Source organism: Symphalangus syndactylus, chromosome 9, assembly GCF_028878055.3.
Source record: "Symphalangus syndactylus isolate Jambi chromosome 9, NHGRI_mSymSyn1-v2.1_pri, whole genome shotgun sequence".
NCBI classification, from domain to species: Eukaryota; Metazoa; Chordata; class Mammalia; order Primates; family Hylobatidae; genus Symphalangus; species Symphalangus syndactylus.
Window position 1 is genome coordinate 75,462,955 of NC_072431.2, and position 17,371 is coordinate 75,480,325.

The 17,371-nt window shown below is 46.1% G+C and overlaps 1 protein-coding gene across 3 annotated transcripts in view; it reads right to left on the minus strand.

The window, feature by feature from the left end:
• Window positions 1-17,371, minus strand: part of EGFR (epidermal growth factor receptor) — a 191,386-nt gene that overhangs the window by 31,848 nt on the left and 142,167 nt on the right. For 2 of the 3 annotated variants that reach the window (XM_055293116.2, XM_055293115.2), the window contains 7 exons: window positions 16,426-16,558; window positions 14,231-14,321; window positions 12,617-12,774; window positions 7,499-7,534; window positions 5,584-5,725; window positions 4,663-4,785; window positions 3,886-3,984 (listed from right to left, as the gene is read on the minus strand). In XM_055293116.2, the coding sequence (XP_055149091.1) occupies window positions 3,886-3,984; window positions 4,663-4,785; window positions 5,584-5,725; window positions 7,499-7,534; window positions 12,617-12,774; window positions 14,231-14,321; window positions 16,426-16,558 (782 nt within the window). Of the gene's footprint in view, window positions 1-3,885; window positions 3,985-4,662; window positions 4,786-5,583; window positions 5,726-7,498; window positions 7,535-7,671; window positions 8,400-12,616; window positions 12,775-14,230; window positions 14,322-16,425; window positions 16,559-17,371 lie in introns of those variants that run through there. The other variant, XM_055293117.2, reaches the window with a different exon arrangement.

A 17,371-nucleotide genomic window follows, 5' to 3' on the forward strand; every position in this document is an offset into this window, starting at 1 on the left:
ATTCTGTTATATTCCTTTTATATTTATATTTCCTTTTATATTCATTTTATATAATGTCACAATTTTAAAGAAGAGAGGAGATGTTTAGTATCTGTGGACTCAGTAGATATTGAAAATATCCCTTTAACTCGGAGAAGTGCTTGTTTATAAAAAGTCAGAACTGGGCAGGGCCAGGAAGCATATTTTGTCTGAGGTCACTGTAGTCAGAGGGTAAGCTGAGGCTGACGAGGTGAATGGCCCACCTGAGGCCATCCTGCGCAGGGTCAGGTCTGGGCCCACAGCCAGGTCTCCTGACCCCGGCTCCCTCCATGGCCCACTGCTCACCCCAGTGGGTCGGAGGCGTCCCAGGTCCTCTGTGTGAAGGCAGCCTGTGGGGCCTGTTGGGTGCTCCAGTTAACAGACTTTAAACGTGAGAGACACACACACAGTACACGTAGAAATCTGTTTTGCGTTCCCTTTCCATTGCCTACCCTAAATTTAAACTGGAAAGCCTATGAAAAATTACTAGGCTATGGGATTGCCAGAAAGCACAAATCACATCTCTCCCCCCGAGTCTGGGAAGCTGTACAACCATAACACCAAAGAAACCCTCTGGCTCTTCCTATTTTCTCAAGATCTGCTTGAGATTTGAAAACATATTGTATTCATTTGAGAGGGAAGAAAAATCTGCAAACCAGAGCAGTTTGAGCAGCCCATCTGCTGCAGGGCCTCGTGGGGCTGACCTGGGGCTGGGAATGGGGAGCAGAGCGGGGGGCGTGGGTGTCGGCCACACAGAGCCTGGAGCCCCTCCAGGCCCCATCCTACTAAAATCTGATAGACCCACTGGGCCATCACTTCCTCCCCACCCAGCAGGCACAATGGGAACGCTGTTCAGTCGTGTGTCCTGTTCGGTGTACGCAGAAGCTAAAGCGAGCTTTGTTCTCGGCTGTTTGTCTTGGAAGTGGTAAATGTGCACCGTGACCTACAGCAAGCATGCTTGGTATTCCACAACAATCTCCGCGGAGCCCCAGCGCCCGCAGGCTGGCAGGCAGAGCGCACACTTGGAGCCCCCATGGCTCCTGGCCCAGTCCCACCGCAGGAGTGTCTCTGAGGCTTTGTGACCTTGAAAGCCTGTTATTTTGTCCTAACTGCTGACATGACTTTTGGTTCCTTCCTTCTGGCTTGTCTCCCTCATCTGTGAACGGCTCTACTGTGTGAATTGGGATTCCACTACCTCTTGAACTCCTTAAGGAGAGGTGTATGTTCAGCCTTATGAATGAAGGGCAGGTGTCCCCTGCATTTTAAGAACTTTACTCATTCACTAAGCCACTGCTAGCAACATGGAACTGGGGCTGCAGTGTGTGTGCTGGCCGCGGGGCCTGGTGTCTGCAGGGGAACGTGAGTATGGAGTCATTGCTGCCGTGTAGACGTGCATGCGAGTCTTTCTAAAAGCACACGTGGCCCCATGAGCTGTCCTGCCACAGGATTAAGGTGCTATTTAACTCCCTGTTGGAATTGGCCTGGGCACTGCGGCTTTTGCTTTCTTTACCAGAAAGTGCCTCCTCCAGCTTCCCCCTCTCCATCCCAGTGTGGTGCCCTGCCTGCCAGGATTGCTGGTGAGGCCTGGGCAGCCTGAGCTGCAGCACAAACCACAGGCTTCAGGGAACACTCCAGGCTTGTTGCCCTCTGACTGCAGCAGACATGACATCCATCATTGGAGAGGAGGGGGGACATGGCCGCAGTGAAGAAACATGGGGCAAGGAAATAAAATGATGGAGGGGGAAGAGGGGATGAGGAGACAGGACGAGCAGGAGGCTAAACTGAGCCTTTCTTTTATTTATTTAATATATTTAGAGACATATATCTCTCTAAATATATGATATATCATATGATATTATATATGATATATTTATATATCTACATAACTATATAAAGAGTATGTATCTAGATAGCTATATTCAGATATATATAGGTATCTGTATTAATATCTATATCTAATTTTTTTCTGAGCAGGGTCTTGCTTTGTCACCCAGGCTGGAGTGCAGTGGTGAGATTTTAGCTCACTGCAGCCTAGATTTCCTGGGCTCAAGCCATCTTCCCATCTCCTGAGGAGCTGAGAATACAGGCATGAGACACCACACCCAGCTAACTTTTTATTTTTTGTAGAGACTGGGTCTCAGTATGTTGCCCAGGCTGGTCTCAAACTCCTAAGCTCAAGGGATCCTCCTGCCTCAGCCTCCCAAAGTGCTGGGATTACAGGCGAAAGTGACCACGCCAGGCCCATGGATGCTTCAGATGTTGGGTGCGCTTAACTTTTAAGCCTTGACCTTATCTATCTTCTATCCCATTTCCAACTCCGCAGAAGCATATTTCCTCCAATTAAAAGGTCCTGGGGGGCACTTTTCAGTAAACACTGCTTCCTTCCCAAAGCCCACCTATTGTCTTAGAATACATCCAAACCCTCCTCACACTGCATTATAAATACCACTGAAATTCACATTTCAACATGATTTTGTATAATTTATTAGAATGTGTTGAATGAATAAAAAATGAATTAAGGAAGCAAATTGTGCACAAAGATTTTCCTACACAGCACAGCACAGGTGAGGGGCTAGAGATTGTAAGTGAAAGTCTGCACAGATTGCCCATCTTCCTGTACTTCTTGTGGTTATGTTAATAGACTTAACATTTTGTTACTAGGATTTGACTCAATTTGTAAACCATTAAAATGAAAGCTAATTTTTCTTGATAAGTATATCATCAATTTTACAGATTTTTTATTGTACTATATCAATTCATCATCTTTCATTTAGAAGTATATCAACATGGGATTTCCCCTACTATAATAAGAGGAAGAAAAGCTGTCCAGAGAAAATTAAACTATAGATTTCCTCCAATTAAAAAACTGTGTCTGAAGACATTTTTATAAAGGCCCATGTTCTCTTCACTTGCTATGTATTCTGTGGGTTAGACATGAGGCGGGCGATATTACTCTCTGGCTTTTGTCCTTCTTGGCTGTAAGATCAACTAAATTCTCTAGAGTGTTGAGGTACTTAGGACAGCCATTTTTCCTTTTCCTTGATTCTGCTTCCCTAGTCCACTGCCTGAGCCCCTCGACCTCCTCTTTCACTTGCTCTGTGTTGGGACAAGAGCAAAGGTTTCCACCAATTCACAGCAAGCCCAGGCCAGTGTAGTAGAGGCTCTGTCAGACTCCAGCCAGTGTCTTCCCACCATTGGCTGGGGAAGGCCCAGAGAAGGTAGAGAAAGTTCAATAGAATTGGTAGTAAGAAGATAACAATAATCTTGTGGAATTTTCCAAGAACGTATTCCACAAAGTAACAATCAACAGACACTGGAGAAAAATGTGAATTATTTTGACAGAAAGTACAGAAGGTGGGCAACAGTTTATAGACCGCACGCCACCATATTCTAGGCACCTTTAAAAAAAGCCATTTCAAAGCTGAGATAACTTGGTGGAGTGAATTGAATGCAAGTTTCAGAGTCAGAAATAACAAGGGGATTAAACCCTATCCCAGCCATATAAGGGTCAGCCAATGTCTTTATGCCTCCATTTCTTCATCCAAAAAAATACCGAAAACAATACCCATGCTCCAGGCTCACCAAAAGCACTCACTCATCATGCGTGTCAAGAAACTAGTGCTGGGTAGATGCCAGTGATTGCCTGTTTCTAGCCTTTTGGGGTGGATACCAGCATGGGAGAGGCCAGTGCTGTCTCTAAGGGGAGGGAGTTATACCCACTAGAGCTAGAAAGGGAAAGACATGGAAAATGAACATTTAGGATGTGGAGATGAGCACGGTCTAGAGCAGAGAAGCTGCCAGACATGAGAAAAGGTGGGCCCTGAGGTTCAGAGCCATGGACTCCCACACAGCAAAGCAGAAACTCACATCGAGGATTTCCTTGTTGGCTTTCGGAGACGTTGCTTCTCTTAATTCCTTGATAGCAACAGGAATTTTAACTTTCTCACCTTCTGGGATCCAGAGTCCCTATGACAGAGAGAGAGGGAAGACGTTAACTGCCAATTGTGAGACAGTGCCACATGCTGCCCAGTGAGCTGGGTGGATTTTACCAGCGATGCACCCCAAAGGTGAGGGACACTGGGGCTGTGGAGCGGCACCCAAGGTGGATATTGCTGAGGGCTATGACGCCCCCACAGCCCTGCAGCTGTCAGGCTCCACGAGTCACACTGATTATTTAGATAAAAGAATCTCAAGCTTGTAAAGCCTGTTATAAAGTCCGTGTGGATCATTTCATCCAGAATTTAACGATGCTGCATCTAAGCCTAACTGAAATCAGATTTCACGCAAAGAGGATCTAGAAGAAGCAAAAGAAGATGAGCCCATTTCAGCTGGGCTGCATTCTGATGCCGTGCGGTGAGAGGAAGCCCTCCTCCCGCCCTGTGCTGCTCCCCATGGCAAGGTCAATGGCGTCTTTCATAAAAATGCCTTTGGTCTATGAATTGGTCTCACAGGACCGCTGATCACTGTGGTTATAAAAGATTTCCTCTCAATAACTTGGGAAAAACACTGGAGTTTCCCAAACACTCAGTGAAACAAAGAGTAAAGTAGATGATGGAAATATACAGCTTTCGAGGACTCTGGGCTCCCCACCAGACCGTGAGGGGCCTTGAGGCCCAGCCCAGAGGCCTGTCCCAGGGACCTTACCTTATACACAGTGCCGAACGCGCCCGAGCCCAGCACTTTGATCTTTTTGAATTCAGTTTCCTTCAAGATCCTCAAGAGAGCTTGGTTGGGAGCTTCTCCACTGGGCGTAAGAGGCTCCACAAGCTGCGGGGGACAAGAACACAGAGAAAAGGGTCCCCTCAGTGCTCACCACGCTGGAAAGCAGTGCTAGACGTGGCCCAGCAGGGGGACCAGCAGCCATGGCATGTGCTTGGGTGCCAGGACACGGCACTTGCCAGCTCATTTGGAAGGACAAATGTACACCTTCTCTACAGAGCTTGACAGAAGTTAGTAGAAACACAGGCTCTGATACAGGTGTTCTTTAAGTGAACAGCTACCTTTCAACAAACACAATTTCTATTTCTGTTTCCACGCCTACTAGCTGGATTGAAAAACTCCGGTAGGGAAGTCGTGTATGGCGGTCATTTTGGTTGGGGCACATCACATGCGCTTATGCTTATGAGCCGCTGGGTTTCTCTTTCCAGAGAACATGGCTTCCAGCACAGGACTGGGCTGTGGCAAAGTCCATCATGGACAAAGTCACTGTGTGGACAATGGTGTTCTCCAAAGCAGGAATCTCTTGCCTTCGCCACAGTGCTGGCATGGGATCAACAGCCAGGCTTCCTGGCCTCCCTCCTACGCACACACAGGCACCAGGTCCTAAGCAGATGCCACACAGCTTTGTGGGCATTGAAGGGTGCAGCCTAGAAACATTGTCATTTCCTCGGATGGATATACTAACATGTCACTAACTGGGTATAACTGCACATTCAGAGATTCTTTCTGCATCATAATACAATTATGTATCTAACATACACAACTGCTAATGGCCCATTCTTGGGGCTGGCCCTTGTTCCCGTCGGGGTGCGAGGGCTCCTGAGTGCACCCAGGCCTGGCACTCACCTCCCTCTCCTGCAGCAGCCTCCGCAGTGTGCGCTTCCGAACGATGTGGCGCCTTCGCATGAAGAGGCCGATCCCCAGGGCCACCACCAGCAGCAAGAGGAGGGCCCCCACCATCCCAGTGGCGATGGACGGGATCTTAGGCCTGGAATGAGGTGGAGGAACAAGGAAAGGTGAGGTTGCTGACAGATTCTACGGCCTTGGCACTCAACACACCCCTGCATGTTTCGGTGCACTGACATCTTGTAGAATGATCTCGGAAAGTGAGATACTATGTAGCTTCTAAAAGGAGAAAAAACAGGCTTCTAGGGCAACGTTTCCAACTTTCTCAAGCTCTCTCCAGTCCCCTACCAGGTCCACTTTTCCTCATTTTTTAAAATTGAGGCTTTATCTGGACCTCTCCATATGATGAGTATTTTTCAATTTGTTGATTAACAAAATATAATTAAAATAATAACTTAAGACTTCAATAATGCTTTTTCATGGATTGGTATTGTGTTCATTCCAAGAGTATTTCCATGCAGTTGAAGTGCCGTAGTCCATACACATAGACCAGGCACTGCCTCTGGCCAGGGTGGGTGAAGGGACTTTTTGGCAATGCTGAGACTCCTCTGGGTCCTTGGCTTTCAAGACGAGCACACGGATTGTGTGAAATACTCTCTGAACGAGCTTGAAGGGGGTTATAAAGGGATAGGATTCAGACATAGAAAGCATCATTGTGATGAGTGATGTCATCATGCAGCCTCAGACTGTAGGGTGCATTTAATCCTCCCTCCCACAAAGGTCATGTCTAGTTCCAGATAGAGGAAACCAGAAGCTATGTGTGCCAGCTCACTAGAATACCGGAAGATATAAAGAATCATTTGCTATGGAGCGCATGTTCGTAGGGCGCCACAGGAGTAAGGGTGGGTGAACAGGAGGAGAAGAAAAAGATGGAAAAGAGCAGATGTAAGAAGGCGTGGCCGTGACTGGTTTCCAGGTGGAGACATGGTGGAAAGCCCCGTGACTAAGATCCCTGAGATTGCAGCGTGGAGTGGGGAAGTTCTGCTGGGTGTCCTAGCAGCTCACTGAAGAGACGGGAGTGGAAGGGGACCCAGTCTCTGCGAAGTTGCCTTCTTCCTCGATCATGTGACACTGGTGGCAGGAGAGAGAGCTATGGCTGTCAACTCAGGGGCGGAGGAGCATGCCAAAATGAAGGAAGGGCAGTGGTGAGGAAGGGACTTTGTAGATGTTACCAGAGATGGCAGAGGGGCCTGGAAGTTTGGCTCGTGTTTGGAAACATCCAAAACGGCAAACAGGTGCTCAGTGTATAATTCCCTGATTCCCGGCTAGACACCGTCGAGGGTAACACCACTCTTTCCTGGTGAGTTTGAACAAGATTTTTCAACTTTGCTTTTCTCAGGGCTTCCCTCTGGCAAACTGGCCAAAGCTGATGTTGAAGGAAGCCCTTTTGCCTTTGCGGGGCAGTGTGTCTGGGAAAGAAAGCGAGGAGAAACACTCCCCTATGCTGGAGGGTGTCATCGAACAGAAAGGCCACTCACATACAGGCTTGTGATGGGACCAATGGGGTAAGTGGACAGAAAAGAAGGGGAGCTAGAGGCAGAGAAGGACCCAGCAAAACCAGTGGAACCAAGGAATTCAGAGGCAGGCCATGCATCGAGCAATGGCGGAGCAGGGAGCAGCCCCAGCACTGCGTGTCCAACCTTCCCTCCACTGAGGACAAAGTTGGCACGTGGAGCCATGTGGAACCAGCTGGGCAGTCTCTGCAGAAATCCTGGCTGGGGGTAGCCTGGCCCAGAGCCATAGAAACTTGATCAGGACAGAGGACAGTCAGAAACGCAGGAAAGCATCATCTTCACCCACAGCACCATGGTCATTCTGGACAAGGTCCATTTGACACAGAGCTGTGAACACTTACCCATTCGCACAGCCTTCAAGACCTGGCCCAGCACATCTGTAGGAAGTGAAAGAGAGATATACATTTTTCTCATTCTACTTCTTTGACATCTTTCTTGGAGATTTTTAATTAAATCATAAGGCAATATATGCTAAACTACTCTTAAATAATTAAAATCACAATGTGTTTGAATGTTGGATTGGTGGTTATTTATTATGAATTTATTCATTTGTTCATTCACTCAGCAAATATTTCTGAGTTTCTACTCTGTGACAGGCATTGTTCTAGCATTGAACAAAGCAGCCAGTTTGTTATTGAAATGTTTTCACATCTGGCTTTTGACACAGATAATTGTCCCACCGCTGGCTCTAGAATTTCAAATAGAGGGGCAGAAGGAACCAAGGCTAGAAGCATGGAATGGGGCCACGCTAATTACGGAGAAGGCTGGCAGCATGGAGTCCTTGCAGGTTTCTGGCAAATTCTGTGCTTTGAACAATCATGTGGCAGCGAGGAGGAAGAGGTCAGTCCTGGGGGTGATGGTTAGGCTACTAGTTGGGGTGAGAGGCATTGGCAAAGGGAGTGGAAGGAAGGAAATGGGTAGGATACTCTTGAGAACCTGGTGGCCCACGTGCAGGGGTGGCAGAAAGGAAAAGTGGGGGGAACAGACGAGTGAAGGCATGAGGCTCAGTGGCAGGAGGAGGCCGTGAGGATCACAGATGCAGAAGGCCAGGCATGGAACTGGCTGCATCCACCCCGACCCAGCTGAAACTCTAACGGCAGAAGAGATGGGATCCAACCTAAGCATGACTCCTGAGCAGCTGGGCTCACGCTCTGGTGGGACATGCTGCCACCATTACTTTGATTACAGGATGATAGTTTTAAAAGGCAGAATAACGTGGCTTTGAGACTCTCATTTCCTGGCCTGGGGAAAGATGGACAAGTACATTTCAATATGTGAGAGGCCTGGGGAGCCCTGGTTTAACACTATAATCTGATCCTAACAGTTTCTATCTCTGCTCTTCAGGTCTCTGTTCTCTACACTGCTCTTCTTAATTTGGGGGTCTGGGTGCTCCCTCTTTTCCATGGTGTCATGTAGTGCAGTCTTACCTCTGTGGTGCCTTTGAGCTTAGTTCATAAACCAAACACACAGGCTTCGTAGAGGTGGAATATACAGGAGGCCTCGTTACTGCCCACCCCACTACCTCCTACAGACACCAAACAGTCTGAGACAGAAAGCAGTCACTCAGGAACGGACCTAACAGCAGTCTCTCCCTGTCTGCTGAATGCAATACAATGGGAACACCTGCAGAGGGAGGGCAGATTGAAACTGCAAATTTTCTACAAGATGCAGAATCTTATGCAGCCTCTGAAAATACTTTTGGGCAACCATAGGGATTGCTAACAAGAAGCTGTGACAAACAAACTTGTAGGGAAAGGTAGACCAGTTGACCCTTGAAGAGAAGCTGGACAAGGACAGTGGCAGGACGGGGCTGCAGCAGAGAAGGATGTGAGAGCGTCAGAAGGCGAGGGGCTCCTGCTGACGCTGATGAGGCCCTCGGTAACTCTGCAGAAATGACTATTGGGTATGGAGTCAAGCAGGCTATAGAATGTTATTTAATTCTGTCAGAAAAGTTATTCTCTGTCCCCCACTTGATTCTTTTTTTTTTGGTAAGGAATTTATACATATTTGCAATTATAGCAGTAACTAAACTTTGTTACATATAATTAAAATAGGCAAACTCATATTATTTGGTTTATTAGGATAAAGATTTCAAAGCAACTTTCTCCTCACTGTGTACTATGAAAACACAGTTCCATTTAAAAATAGATATTCTCGCGGGGTGCAGTGGCTCACGCCTGTAATCTCAGCACTTTGGGAGGCCAAGGTATGTGGATCACCTGTCAGGAGATCAAGACAAGCCTGGCCAACATGGCAAAACCTTGTCTCTACTAAAAATACAAAAATTAGCCAGCCATGGTGGCAGGTGTCTGTAATCCCAGCTACTCGGGAGGCTGAGGCAGAATTACTTGAACCTGTGAGGTGGAGGTTGCAGTGAGCAGAGATCACTGTACTGCACTCCAGCCAGGGTGACAGAGTGAGACTCCATCTCGAAAAAAAAGAAATAGCTATTCCTCCAGGGTCCCTCCCCCTCCTCTGGGTGGCTGTGCCTGCCCGGTTGGAAGGTGGGGCTTTTGGAATCAGCAGCTGCTTATGCTGTAGTCTGGGCTCTGATGCTGCTGTTCACAAGTTGTTAAAGAAACCCCTGTAAGTGTTTCTTTAACAATAGAAATGGAGAAGGCAATACATCCCATCTGAGAAATGAGAGAGGCAATATATTCAGGAATGTTGTGCACATCCTAAATACTCAGTGAAAGAAATTTAAAAAATTTTCCCTTACTCTCATCAACATTTCTCCATATTTAAAAAATTAAATCCATTTCTATCGTGCAATTCCTATATAATTAATGGCTTTGGGAGAAGACACAGGTGGCAATAACAAGATTGTATCAAACTATATACTCTTCTAAAAAGGCTCACAATCAGGAATGTAATCACACATACTAAAGAAAATATTTATAAAATTCCATATGCCAAATAAATAGCATTAGGACTTTATTTGAAGCAAAGGGAGAAATTGAAATTGTAGAAAAGAAATGCAGTTTTAGTGGGAGACTAAAGTCAGACAGTGAAGATTTATTAGGACCTGGGAAAAAATAGAAAGACATTAGAAAAATGACCACTAACATTTTTAATTTAAATGTTGACTAAATCCCCTCTTTCTATATTTGGCAAACTGTTTCTTATACAAAGTAAGTATATTGAAAATGCCAACACCCAATCACTTTCTGGACCTCCCCTAAGCCCAGCGACATATGCTCATTGACACAGAGATACTGACGCAGAGATACTGACGCACATCTATTCCAGAAGAGAGAAAAGGGGGGAAGATAAAACATTTATTCTATACAGATAATATAATTCTGTTTCAGAGGCTTAGCTCCAAAATTGCTTATACAAATAGATTATGTGAAAAACTAGCAAAGCATCTTTTATACCATGCTTCATCGAGCTCACAAAGCGGCCAACAGAGCTGGCATGTTGGTATACCCAAAGGCGAAAATATGAAAAATCATTGCTCCCAGGGAAATATTTGCTAAAATTCAAAGTCAATTCCAGATTTAAAAAAACAGTTAAAAACTAGGTATAAGTGAGTACTTCCTTAACTAGGTAATTAGTATCTCAGACTAATAGCAAATGTTTTTCACGCTGCGACATTAAAGCTACTCCCATCACCTTTAGATGCCAAGCTCTGATATCCACTGTCATTATGTCTGATATTACTCTGGAAACTTGGCCCTTATAACATGATCTGATACTTTTGGAAAAGGTATTAAGATATCACTGTTGGAGATTAGGTGAGTGTTTTCCTAGAAAGTTCACAAATCATCATCATGTCTCAATCACCGTCACTGCCACTATTGTTACTCCCACGTCCTCATCACCATCACCACCATCAATACCGCCAACATTGTGACTCCTACCTCCTCACCACCATCAATACCATCATCACCACCACCATTTTGACTCCCACAGCCTCACCACCAACACCGCCACCATTGTGACTCCCACCTCCTCACCACCATCAACACCATCATTGTGACTCCCACCTCCTCACCACCATCAACACCACCATTGTGACTCCCACCTCCTCACCACCATCAACACCATCATTGTGACTCCCACCTCCTCACCACCATCAACACCGCCACCATTGTGACTCCCACCTCCTCACCACCATCAACACCGCCACCATTGTGACTCCCACCTCCTCACCACCATCAACACTACCACCATTGTGACTCCCACCTCCTCACCACCATCAACACCACCATTTTGACTCCCACCTCCTCACCACCATCAACACCACCATCATTGTGACTCCCACCTCCTCACCACCATCAACACTACCATCATTGTGACTCCCACCTCCTCATCACCATCCCACCATCAATGATGGTATCATTGACTCAGTATTCACCATTTTCCAGGTACCATTTTAAGTATATGACATATCTTAACTCATGGTCATAAAAATCTTGTGAGCTATGCAGCATTATTATCCCAATTTACAGAAAAGAAAGTGAGGCACAGAGAAGGTAAGACCCTTGCCCGAGGCCACACAGCTCATACAGATGGATTCAGAGAAAGAATGAGTAACAGTTCCAAACAAGGCTGAGGATTTTGAGAAACAGAAGTAAGTGTGAACTACTATATGACAGCTCAACTTCTCTTTCTGATAGTTGAGTGGGATCCAGTTTGATTGACAGCTTTATTATTCCAGTAAATAAGATACACACAATCAGAGTGCTTCTGCTAATTCCAGTCAAAGTAGTTTTTTTTTGTTTTTGTTTTTTGCGACAGAGTTTCGCTCTTGGTGCTCAGGCTGGAGTGCAGTGGCGCGATCTTGGCTCACTGCAACCTCTGCCTCCTGGGTTCAAGCGATTCTCCTGCCTCAGCCTCCTGAGTAGCTGGGACTATATGTGTATTTTTAGTACGGATGGGGTTTCATCGTGTTGGCCAGGCTGGTCTCGAGCTCCTGACCTCAAGTGATCTGCCTGCCTTGGCCTCCCAAACTGCTGGGATTACAGGCGTGAGCCACTGCGTCTGGCCCAAAGTAGTTTTAATTTAAGTAGCAACAGCTTAACAATCAACTAGCTTTAAAAAAGTGTCTTTAAGCAACATTCCAGGCAATGTTACCTTTTATTCATTGCAAAACAGTTAATCCCCATGCTAACCTTAGAAATCTGGAGAGAAACGCAAAAGCCCCTGGAGACAGGCCGAGGTGGCAGCTGCCAGGACCTGTGCTCTTTTGTCCCTCTACCCTCCTGTTGTGATGTGCAGCATTGCACGACACCGGCCCAGCCAGAGACACGGTGCATGGCAGAGAGTCATTCCCACTGCACTGAGGCCTGCTCACATGCAAGTTGCTACTGGCAAGGCTGTGGGGGCCAAAACACCTTAAGTAACTGACTCCAACACAAACCTCAGCAATTTGTTGCCTGAAAACTTGGGAGACATTTTTGATCTCTGAATTTGCAAGAGAGGAAATGTTCTGTTCTCCTTCACTTTCCACTCACCCGTAGGTGCAGTTTGGATGGCACAGGTGGCACACGTGGCTGGCGTCTGCATACTTCCAGACCAGGGTGTTGTTTTCTCCCATGACTCCTGCTGGGCAGGTCTTGACGCAGTGGGGGCCGTCAATGTAGTGGGCACACTGGATACAGTTGTCTGGTCCCTGCACCGAGGTGGAGAAAAATGTTCATGCATGTCTCTTTCTTTTCTCTTTCAAAATGGAAGTAATTTTTTACTTAAAATATTTAGTGTGTGTGAGTGGGGAAAGCCAAATGATAGAAAAATTCTTAAAGGAGAAAACCAGTTCTTCTGTGGTTGCACCTGCTTGATATGGTCACTGTCAGTTGCTTAGAAGTTCTCCCTGTTTTTGAATGCATATAATATACACCAGCATGGAAGAAATGATATTCTCTACATTATTGCATTCTGCTTAACCATTGTGGGCATCTTTCCTTGGCAAAACCATCTTGATTGGCCCAAATGTGTATTTATGGTCAGATAGTCTTTCTTGCATATTATGTTTGAAGTTAAAGGGAAGCTCAGAGGGAGGCAAATTTAAGAAAACCCACATGGGTGTTTCTCCAGTGACAGGAAGGTGGCAAGTCTCTTTGCAGTGGTTGGCATATCAAGGACTGAGTCATACGCTACCTTCTGTTGGCAAAACTTGGAATAACCTTGCAAAACTCAAATAAAAGCATTGGGACTCAAATAAAAGCACTGCTCAGGTTGTGTGCCCCACACTTCAGAAGTAGCAGAAATAAAACCAACAGGGAAAGGCTTTCCCCTTGGCCAAGTTCTCTAATGTCAGTTTTGTCCACCCAAAGGCTGCGTGTGCCCAGAGCCAGCAATATTAGATGACTATGTCAATATCGCCAATTATTTTAACGACAGAAATTTAACCCAACACCATGTAAACCTATAAACCAAGGCTTTACTTTGTAACCAGCCACGCTGGCAGCCTATCCCTCAAAACACGGTCCTGTCATCTTCTGCCCAATTTAGAGAACGTCTAAAAAATGTTTTCAGTTAGTAGATTTAGAACTGGCTGTTGAAGCTCACATAAAAACAGAGCTCCCTATATAATAACATTGAGAATTAACAATATCAGGACATTTGGTGTGAGAGGGGCCCGAATTCTCACTCACATTCTTTACAAGATTATTGTAAAGAATATTTTATCTATATGTTATTGAACATATAGATACAAAACTATGCAGTTTAAAAAGTTTTGCTAGGAATTTCTTTAAAAATTCTTCAATTAATTATAAACTAATGTTAAGAATTTGAAGATGTTTGATGAAAGCGATAAAGCAATGCTGACTAGGTCAGGGATGGGGGACACCAGGTGAAAACAGCTGGCGTTAAATGTGAGGATTTAATAAGCTTAGATGAGGTTGGGGGTGTCAGCAGAAAGAGTGAATGTTCATTGCAGGCTAATGTATGTGCTAATGTCACTGACACCCTGCCTGGACAGCGCTGTCAGAGCCCACTGTCTCCTCTGGGAAGTGGCTCTGATGGCCGTCCTGCCCACACAGGATGCCCTGGGCTATCGTCACGGTTCGGCTTCTGTGAAGGCCCTTACCATGAAGTGGACGTGGATAGCAGCAAGGGGCTCTTACCTGTCCTGTGCAGGTGATGTTCATGACCTGGGGCAGGCATTCTGGGTGGCACTGTATGCACTCAGAGTTCTCCACAAACTCCCTTGGCTCGCTGAGAGGAGGAAGAGGAAACCCGTCAGCCCCGCCTCTGAGACATTGTTGCAGGAACGCAAATCACCTCTCCAAAATTCCAAATAACTTGAGGTAATGGTCAAGGAGTTGGGACTCCAGGACTATATAGTAATATAATCAGCTGCTTTTGTTAACTGAATCCTGGGTCATCTTCTCTCTGAGTAAACACATGAGCTTCATTCATAATCAAGACATCTTTTCTGCTTTTTCTACAGCATAGTTTTTGCATATTGGGTAAGCAAGCCAAATGATAAAAGAAAAGATAGTTCTGAGGAGGTGTTCCCTGCCTCTAATACCAGATTCATGGTTATCAAAACTAAGCTGGAAAAATGATAATTTTAGGTTAAGTGATAGAAACAGGAAGCAGGGAGAATGAACTTGCTCAATGGTTATTACTAAAAATGGTGAGTGTGGAACACAGGTGTGAAAAACTTAGCTTATAATATTTTGACATCCCTCAAGATGTACAGATCAATGTTAAGCAAGAAGCTGATGTTTGATTGAAAAGACAGAGCAGATGTGCGGCTGTTTGTCAGTAAGACTGGACTCTGCCTGGTAGTCAAGCATAGTTCTACCCTCCAGCAGCGAACAAGGAGTGTTTATTCTCAAAAGTGTGTGCCTTGGCCAGGCGCAGTGGCTTATGCCTATAATCCCAACACTTTGGGAGGCTGAGGTGGGCAGATCACTTGAGGTCAGGAGTTTGAGACCAGCCTGGCCAACATGGTGAAACCCTGTCTCTAATAAAACTACAAAAAATTAGCTGGACGTGGTGGCGCACACCTGTAATTCCAGCTACTTGGGAGGCTGAGGCAGGAGAATCGCCTGAACCCAGGGGACAGAGGTTGCAGTGAGTTGAGATCACGTCATTGCACTCCAGCCTGGGTGACGGCATGAGACTCTGTCTCAAAAAACAACAAAAAAGTGTGTGCCTTTCGTCCTCCCCTTTGGTCAATGGCACCAATTAAACAAACTATGATACAGGGTTGTGTCTTCTGTGTTGCTTCTCTGGGTCACTGCCCTTGCTGAAGGGGGCTGGGCTTGCAGAGGGAGCAGGTGCTGCTGGACACCAGGTTTCTCTACACTAATGGAAGGACATGGGGCTCCCCACGTGCGTATTTTCATCACCTTGCCTCTTAAGAAACACTTGAAAACTGAAAACATGAGACCACTGTCCATTTGTAGCCGTAAGGATTGCATCAATATTCCTTACTTGAAGTTGAAGCAGCACTATTAATTATGTGATTTGTTCTGAGCCTATCAGCTAAAGGATTCCTATAGAATTGAACTTGGTCCTCTTATCCTGCTCCTAAATATTTCTGGATCCAAGCTGTAGTCCATGCCCAGAGAGTAAAACAGGAAGATTTCCTACAGCCATCTGTAATTCCTATGGTGCTCACCAAATTTCCCTTTTTCTTTACATCTTCTAAAACATGGCCTTGGCCTCTATCCTTCAGTTTTACTTTCCTATTTATGTTTTGTCCTCATTTGTCGTTCAAAGCCTTACGTCAATATCAAGAGCCTCAGAGCATTCACAAACTGCACTTTTTATTGATTGCAACTACACTCAACAAGCATCATTATGAATTATTTCTTTGTCCGTGGGTATATTTAAAGTTCCTGGTACTGTTTGATGTTCAACGCATGCTGGGGGCACATAAAACAGATATTAACTTGGCAATATAATTTGTGTTAATTTATTTTCACACACCAGGAATCGGGCACTACAAAGAGAAGCCCAAATGGCCATGGTGTTGGCTAGATGAACCATTGATGACTGTCTCATTTGTCTTAGGAACTTTTTGTAGCTTAGAAAAATTTAAGATACTTCTAGGAAAAGAGATTCTATAAATTATTTGATTAAATTAGGTAATAATACTTGCTTATTTCCTACTGTGCTTAAATTTGCCAAAAATAAAGCAATCAAACAACTTCCCGTCTCCCCACAGAAAACCCCAAAACCTGCAAAAGCTAAGGGCAAAGAATAAAAGGAAAAGAAAATCAAACAGAATGCCTGTAAAGCTATAACAACAACCTGGAGCCTTATTTTTGATCAAAGCAAGAGGATTAAAGAAATAACCTCCTACCCCTCCAGAATGTTGCACTTGTCCACGCATTCCCTGCCTCGGCTGACATTCCGGCAGGAGACGCAGTCCCTGGGCTCTGGGCCCCAGCAGCCCTCGGGGGAGCACAAGGCATGGCAGACCTGGCCTGTGGCCTCTGCGGAGACAGAGTGGGTCACAGCAGTCAGTGATGGAGCAGGGACCTGAGGGGCCGGAGGAGACGGCACCTTCCCGGGAGGGGCCCTGTGTTCTGTGACCTTGGGTGACACAGACATGCTGGGTACCCCTGAAGGAGGAGGACACAGACTGGGCTTCCCAGAGGCCGACCGTGACTGGAAGGACAAAGCAGTTGTGCTGGCTGCTGGGAAGACTGAAATGTGCCTGACAGTGGAGGACAGGTCTTCCTCCTGGTGGGAGCCAGGCGTGCTGGCACCCGAGAGGGGGTGCCGTGAGTCCTCCCCTTTGGCAATGGCACCAATTAAACCAGATGGGACTCCTTGTTTTCTGTGCTCCCACGGCCACTGCCCCTGCTGAAGGGGCCCGGCGTGTAGAGGGGCAGGTGCTGTTGGGCACAGGGTGTGTTTTGATGGTGCCCAGGGCAGCCTGGAGCAGAGCTGGTGGTGTTCTGATGACAAATCCTACAGCCGATAGGAGCCATTGGGCCATTGGCTGTGTGCTGTGTGCTAGGCACCATGGAAGGGTTTTACACACAGAATTTCACTGAATTCTCTCAAAGCACTACGGCGTAGGAATCATTCATATCTCCATTTTATGGATGAGGAAGCCAAAGCCTGAACAGATTAAGGGAATTGACAGGGGCCTCAAAGCTAGGAAGGCCAGACCAGCACTTGACAAAAAGCTGACGCTGCCCGTGGCCAAGGCCCAGCACAGGCCAGGCTCTGACCAGCTTCAAAAGCTGAGGCTCTAGAGTCAGAACAGGAAATGTTGATGTAAAGTGCTCATTCCATTC